The sequence below is a fragment of the Rhyacophila brunnea genome, unplaced genomic scaffold, assembly GCF_057557595.1.
Source record: "Rhyacophila brunnea isolate RB1 unplaced genomic scaffold, BYU_Rbru_1.0 scaffold_17, whole genome shotgun sequence".
NCBI classification, from domain to species: Eukaryota; Metazoa; Arthropoda; class Insecta; order Trichoptera; family Rhyacophilidae; genus Rhyacophila; species Rhyacophila brunnea.
In genome coordinates, this window is record NW_028232827.1 from 21866420 (window position 1) to 21874370 (window position 7951).

Below are 7951 nucleotides of genomic sequence, written 5' to 3' on the forward strand. Positions count from 1 at the left end.
CACCAAATAACAAGTAAATGGAAAAGATGTAGAAGCATTCTTCACCTGGCGTTGAGCCTGCCTGGTGAGACGCTCTCTTTCAGGACACATGTCAGGACAGGTGCCACAGATGGCGCCTCTCCTGCCGGCCAGCCGCGCCCTCACCAGCCGATCTCTGCTCTCTAAAGCTTTCATCCTGTCTTCGCTCGTCATCCACTGCTTGCTGATCAACTGCCGGAGTTCTTCCCGGTCTATGTTCCGGATCACTGCCGGGGCAGGTAGAGGAAGGACGCTGAAAACGACAATGACACCATCATATTTACTATAGACCAGGGAGTAACTGAGATTATAACTAGTAGGCCGGGAATATACGGGCAACTTCGTGTTGCTGCTGCCGGCAGTGGCAACTCGGAGATCCCCAATTTTTCATACAAAACTCATAACGGACGCACACACAGCAAATCACTGCTGCCGACCTCGACAGCTGCAGTAGACGCGCTGCCCGGAACCGCCGAGTTGCGGCAGTTAATTTGTCGCCGCGTCAAAAATACACTCGGCAGCTCTAGCTGCCCGGTATAGCAACTCAGCCCCTCCCACCTCTCTCACCGCCTGGCGCCTAGTCATATATCAGGGAATATACGGGCAACTTCGTGTTGCTGCTGCTGGCAGCAAACGAGCAGCCGACTACAGCAACTCGTGCTGCCGTGATCGGCAGCAAACGAGCTGCCGACCAAGGCAACTTATGCTGCCGTGCTTGGCAGCAAATGTGTCAGCGGGAGCTGGAGTTTACGAACGAATCTTGACTCATATCCAAAATGAATGTTGAAGGAGAAGCTGTGTTCTTGCTTGTGCTTTTAGTACGTAAAAGAAGGCGTAGAAAAACTCGCAGATTTTGGATACATCCTATCATGTCTCAAAGGGCTGGACATGGTGAATTTCATACTCTATTTATGCAACAACGGCAGGATGAAGATAAATTTTTCTGATTGATTGTTTTTTTCCTTCACCGTTTTCGTATCAAAATCATTAATATATTTAGCACATAAATTGGCCCAAGCATTATTTTTAGCAACCCTATCACTATATGATTCACATTTTAGATTCCAAATGCACTCATAGTTTTTTATGTTACTTATAAAAGCGTCCGTGTCAAAATTATTGTCGTCTCTCTAAAACTCGGACTGGAATGACGGTACGCATGACTAGGCGCCTGGCGTTGAGAGAGGTGGGAGGGGCTGAGTTGCTATACCGGGCAGCTAGAGCTGCCGAGTGTATTTTTGACGCGGCGACAAATTAACTGCCGCAACTCGGCGGTTCCGGGCAGTGCGTCGACTGCAGCTACCGAGGTCGGCAGCAGTGCAGCAGTGAGTTGCTGTGTGTGCGTCCGTTATGAGTTTTGTATGAAAAATTGGGGATCCCCGAGTTGCCACTGCCGGCAGCAGCAACACGAAGTTGCTCGTATATTCCCGGCCTAACCATCATTCTATTGAATTTTAAGATCACTTTAAAATTAAAACTTCAAAAACACATCAGAAGGAAGTAGTACCAGTAAATATGTAATGTGAAACATTTTTCATTGGCTCTACAATCTGCTGTGGATCTTAGCTATCTTGCAGCAAGACACAGCTGCAACGTGATTGAAAAACATAATAACATGAATGGAGACTTATGACCTAATCGTCTAAATTAAAAAATTTAAACGAGTAATAAGTCATTGGTAACCTTGCTTCTTTGGGCTCAGGAGGTCTAGTTTTCTTTTTTAAGACACTGTGTTTCGCGGCAGGTTTCTTGACATGCATCTTTCTAACCGGTGCTGGAGATGATTCTTGTTCCATTTCTAAAACAAAAAGGAAAACAATGAGAATACATATTATATTATGTATTGATAAAATGGTATGGTTATAAAAGACAGGTACATTTCACATTGCAATGGTGTGATTTTACTTATGCGATTGCTGAAAAATGGCAATATCTATGTATCGTAAAATCTTGGCAAGCCAACAAAGGTGTTATAGGTATGATACATTATAAGAAAGAAATAAGATATTCTTATTGACTTGCCAACATTTTACGAAGATCGAAACTGCCATTTTTTTTTTCAATGCGATTGCTTGAATTAAAATAAATGTATAATAATAATAATAGAAAATGATTGTTACAAAATCAAAACAATTCAATAAGCGGTTGCATTACAATAGTACGTATAATATTTGCTATGCGATCATCGCACAAGTATCGCCCTTTGGATGTACACATTCAATTTGGTTAAATGTGCAAGCAAAATCGACGATTGCGATATTTTAGCCAAAATAAAAGTAAAAAGCACAAAATGTAGAATTGAGCGCGACGGTCATATGCACAAATAAAATCACAGCCATGTCCATGTACACATTCAATTCGTATGCAATGGTTGCATTGGAAACTCACGACATAAGAAAATAAAATTTTACTGATAGCTGGCAGAATATCCTCAAATAATAAACACAATATTCTTGCGAAACAACATTTAAAATTTGGGGATCATTCATTACGTCTCCATTGTCAATTAGGTCTGTTTTCGCATAACTGAAGTTGTTACGATTGAGTACATGTATTCCTTCACAATGCGTGTTCATCCCAAAATTAAGTTACTTAATATTATTAAATAAGAATGTATGCTGTCTTCCAAATATTAACATTAATTAAAAAAAAAAACTGGAAGTAAAAATGACATACTTTGCTGTCTGTTGAGGCGAGGAATGCGAGTGGGGTATTCTCCGATCATTGAGGCCAACTCTGCAGCCACCTCAGCATCTGGCAACCAATCCGGGTCATCTGATGGTTTTGTAAGTTTCCTGATAGAAGATTTAATTAAAAGTTATTATGATGGCTTCAGACAATTTTTGAATTGTTTTTGTTAACAGCTGTTTCGGGTTATGAACCGATCTTCGGAACGGCACTATGATTGGCACGACAGTTTTGTTTTTACCACCCCCTAAAAACACTTCTATATGGACATGGTGTATAAAACATAAAACGAGTGGCATTATTGTTTTAATAGCAACTGTATATAATTTGATTGTTTTCGATTGATTTGTCTTACTTCAAACACTAAAATCATTATAATAATAAATATTATAATATCAATATTTTTCATGGAATAATAAAAATGGACCATTTGGGAATGAGACACCATTTACATCATTTTGAAAACAGAAATAACGTAGAATATGCAAATGCATATTTAACAATGTATGTAGCTGATTTACTTATGTCACCTTTGCACAATATGTATATTTTTTTTAGAATTATTAATACCATGTCCTTGCTTTTTCGTACAAGGTGGTTGTTAGTAATTTTGAAAAATCACAAACACCCAGGCTTTGAGAAAAACACAGAAATATTGTGTCCTCACTGGTAATCGAACCCAGAACTCTCGGGTGGAAGGCCAGCACTTTATGCAGTGCACCACAAGAGCCGCCTGTAAAATATGTATTGTTCAATCTCCAGCATCCCAATTCTTTTTTTATTGTTAAATACAAAGACGTTAAAGACATCCTTCTTCTATAACGATGGAGCATAAATGCATAAAATGTGGAATGTGATGAAACTCCATAAATCAGCCATATGCAAAATACTAAGGCAAACATTGGAGGAAGTTAAATTCCACAGGAATGCAAGAAAACTTACGAGTGACAAGGATTTTTGGAGGCGCTGCATGGTGTCTATATTATGCTCTGACTAAAAAGAAATTCCATATGTTCGTAAAATCACTAACATGACAAATAAAATAAAACACATACTTTTTGACCTTATTCCATTTGACGTCGAATTCAAAACCATCAAATGCTCCCCCATTCAAGATGGCTTTTTCGGCACCATCTCGAGTCTCGTAATCCACAATGCAAGAGTGTTTCTTCGGGCGCAGGAATATTGTGGCGACATTACCGAATTTACCAAAATGCTCTTTAACTGCAGTCACATCTAACAATGTCTCCGGAATATTTGTACAGCTGAAAAGAGTTCAATTGACAGAATAATTAATACTAAATAAATTAGAATGATGTTCCCTCTTAAAGCGTGGGGTACTCGTCAAATAAGTGTACGGCCTAAGTGAACAGCGTTCGGCGGAGCGTGAGTAACTCAAACGTATAACCGTGTGTGAAATGTTCATAGACAATGTCTTTTTTTGGTTATACGTTTGAGTTGCACACGCCCCGCCGATCGCTGTCCACTCAGGCCGTACACTAAGTATATTATTGGTGTTTAATGTGCATTCAAAGTTATGGATTAAAATAAGCTTCTTTCATATAAGCCAAATAGAGAAATTAAGTAAATTGTCTAGACTAGTACACCCAGTGTAAAGAAAGCAGAAGAGTTTCTTGACTGTGACCAGTATATAGGTAATCATTCAGGTTTTGAAGAATCTGAAGATGAAGCTATAGGGTGACATCTACAAAATGACTGACTGGTCCATATGTATAATAAAGAGATGGAAGTGAGGGGCGGGGACAAAAAGATGTATTTGAAAACGTAAGCGGGGGCCGTGACAAATAGATGTCATTTGATGGTGAGGTGTTTATTTTCAAAAACTGTTTCGACGTCTTGAATTATCTTATATAAGTTTCTCAGCTAGAGTTCTAGTTTTCTTCATGGGGGGCATTTTAGTTGCGACTTATAAAAATTCGTGATAAGAGATGCAAAGCAAGCCTGAGCAGCCTGTGCAAACATAGCAACGCGACTGAACGGTCAGGCGAGATTAAGCGCCGACCGATCTGTGCAAACAAAGCATAATAAAAAGTATCATAAACAATTCTATGAAAGCGAAATGAAAAATATTAAAAAAAAAAAAAAAACGGTCAATCGGGATGATATTTGTGACAAGACCATAATAGTTCCAAACAAAGCATCATAAAAAGTATCATAAACAAAATTTACGAAAGCGAAATGAAAAATTTTCAAGAAAAACGGTCAATCGGGACAATATTTGTGACGGGACCATATTATTTAGACGATAGATCGAGAAAAACGATAAATCGGGGAACGGTTAATGCGGGATTATTTAACAATGTTCTTATGGATGTTTGGCGGGACTTTCAAAAATTAACGATCCATGCGGGAAAACGATTTAGAACGGGGTTCCACTGTATTTCATTTATTCAAAAAATAGAATCCATAAAACTCATGAAGGAGTGGCAGAACTGCCCTTAGCACACAGTGTTACCAAAAATTTTATATGGAAAAATGTATTCATACAATCAACGACCAATAATATTGCTGGAATGCATAATAGCGCTTTTACATGTGCATTGATTTTGTGTAAATTAAACTATTGCGATAATAACTGTTTACATGCAAAAGTGCTGACTGTCTCGTCAATCACATTCTTCAAGCGTAAGTGAGACACGTTGTTGTCATTTTAGGCCCGTTTCAGACGGGACACCGGTGTCGCGCTCGATATAATATAGAAGGCCTTTGTATTCGAATAAACGGGCCTTTGTATTATGTTAATGAACGCCCAAAGCTAATGGGTCAACGCATAATTTTGCATTATAAATTTGAACATAAAACTGGCTGTGGTAATAAAAACAAGTGTATCACGGCCGACGGAAAACAGTATCAGACACGCGTTGACTTATTAGCTCTGTGGCGTTCATAAACATAATACAAAGGCCCCTTTATTCGAATACAAAGGACTCATTATACACGAGCACGACACCGGTGTCCCGTCTGAAACGGGCCTTATGGTGCTATTTGAGTGGCTGTGAAAATTGGTATACGTCAAAATTGCTCTGCGCGGTGTAGTTAATTTTTTTTCCCGGCAGGTTCGCCACTATGCGCATATTATATCATACAAATTGCAACTACCTATCACATGATAGATATCAGAGGCCGATAATTTTTTTTGATCCATGCATGCAGTCTTACAACTTGCACGATAATATCATGTGTGTAATACATTTGCATTTTATTGTTATGGTCACGATAATACATACTGTCGCCAGTAAACCAATGATGCATTAGAAGTATGGCTGCAAATTGTAATACAAAGCTTCCAACCATTAACAAGTCTTTACCACCATTGTGTCTCTACCTCACACTAACTATAAATAACATTGCAGTTTAAACCCCCCCCCCAAACCCTCCGGACTGGGGGACACACGCTAATTGAAATAGATTACACGTAGCCAGCAAAATATATATGTTTCTCAGGGATAACGCTACCAATAATCTACAAACCACCCTTCGTTGATATTAATAGCTATTCGTTGTCCATTTTATTCCTAAACTGACCTCGGATAACAAAAGGAGAATGATTAAATTTCCGCTAACCTAAGCAATACTAGTTGAAACTTGAAAGTGAAAACTAAACGAATGTCAAAATAGTAATGAATTAACGATAGATGGTATTGTACAAACCTGATGGAAAATTTAGGTGATGTCTCATCTTGCGAAAGTTCATCGACAAATAAATATTCGTCACCGGCTTCATTCATCCTGTTGATTTAAGACGAAAACAATTCAATACAGATAGAAATGATCGTGACTTTCAAGGAGAGGCATGATCGGCATGATGAATAATTCATTCAATAACTTTGACAAATATACATAACCTAGTCATCTTAAAAATTGAAATACGAAGTCAATAATTCAGCGATCTCCGGCGGTAATAACTGAGAAAACATTCCGCACAATATAAGGAGGGTGATCGCTGTGAATAGTATCGTACATATTACCATAATAAGATTTGCCATATTAAAAAGAACAATTTAATTTAATACCTAGGCAATTTCAAAACAGTTGCGATCTGTGGAACTGTTTACGTCATAGACAATAATTAGTCTATGGTCACAGCAAACGTATAAAAATATGATAGACAATAATGCCGAAAATTGCCTAATTAACTGACTGCAAAATTTTCCAAATGTAAAAAATTACACTTTAATTCTTTAGTTCGAAGCAGACTTGAGAGTGGGTCTATTGTTTGGGCACCGCATCAGTTGAAGTATGGCCTTATGGTGGAGAGGGTTCAGAAGAAATTCTTGAGACTCCTTTACTTTAGGTTGTATGGATACTATCCGTGGCTTTATCCAACTGACTTTCTCTTAAGCCCATAATCCATTGGCAGATTGCGTCTGGCCCGATCGTCTGCCACGACTGTCAATCTCTATTCTCTATGGTTTTCAAGGATCGTGAGCGATCGGGACGAAAGTGGAAATTTTTCTATTATCCGTCGTGCGATCCAGGCGAAGATTGGCGAAAGCGTACGAAAATAGCCGAATATGCGCCTGCTTGCGAGTCATGCAAACGGTCGTTCATTTCATTCTACATTTCAACTGAACAACTACAAGATGGCAAAACTCAAAAAATATATATGGAGTATCAACGAGGACACAGTCCTCGTCGAATTAATACACGCCAAAGATATAGTATGGAACGTAAAAAAACCCGCCATATTCAATGGAGATCACGCTGTTCTTCAGTTAGCCAACTTTTGACCCAGTGTTTTCGTTTACGGCGAGTTCTGACCGCCTGAGCCAGTTGAAATATACCTAGCCATACTCGCTACAATAAATTAGTCTTTGGATTATTCGATTTCGATATTCGAATTACTCAATTGGTTTGGAGATTCAAGCTCGCCCAGTTATTCATGATGTAAATTAACAATAAGTATACAAACGTTCTATAAATGTCAAACGGCCGCATAAATTTTAACAGATCTGTTGCTCGCTAGGTTTGACAGCTGACAGCTCAGTTTTTTTGACGTAAAATTGCGCGGGAATGCGTTCAGTGTAGCCACCAATCTAAGAAATATCTAGTTTTCACTGAACCTATATTTTTAATAATAGCAACACTATTATTATTTTAAACCAATCAAATCAAGGACCAACGAGATTGAATCGTTGCGTGTAATTGCAAATAGCTGGCGACGACGGTCGGCGTCGATCATGCGTCGATCGTTGGATCGGGTTGGGTCTGTGCATAGACTAAT

At 38.8% G+C, this 7951-nt stretch overlaps 1 protein-coding gene across 2 annotated transcripts in view; it reads right to left on the reverse strand.

Annotated features, from left to right (window-relative positions):
* xmas (RRM_XMAS2 and SAC3_GANP domain-containing protein xmas) overlaps positions 1-6791 on the reverse strand; it is a 25018-nt gene extending 18227 nt beyond the window's left edge. Inside the window, exons 1-6 of one of the 2 annotated variants that reach the window (XM_085944572.1) lie at positions 6741-6791; positions 6379-6456; positions 3762-3971; positions 2695-2813; positions 1702-1816; positions 46-271 (exon numbers count right to left, since the gene is read on the reverse strand). In XM_085944572.1, the coding sequence (XP_085800698.1) occupies positions 46-271; positions 1702-1816; positions 2695-2813; positions 3762-3971; positions 6379-6455 (747 nt within the window). In that variant the 5' untranslated portion in view covers position 6456; positions 6741-6791. Of the gene's footprint in view, positions 1-45; positions 272-1701; positions 1817-2694; positions 2814-3761; positions 3972-6378; positions 6457-6572 lie in introns of both variants that reach the window. The other variant, XM_085944571.1, reaches the window with a different exon arrangement.
* Positions 6792-7951: the final 1160 nt, after the last annotated feature.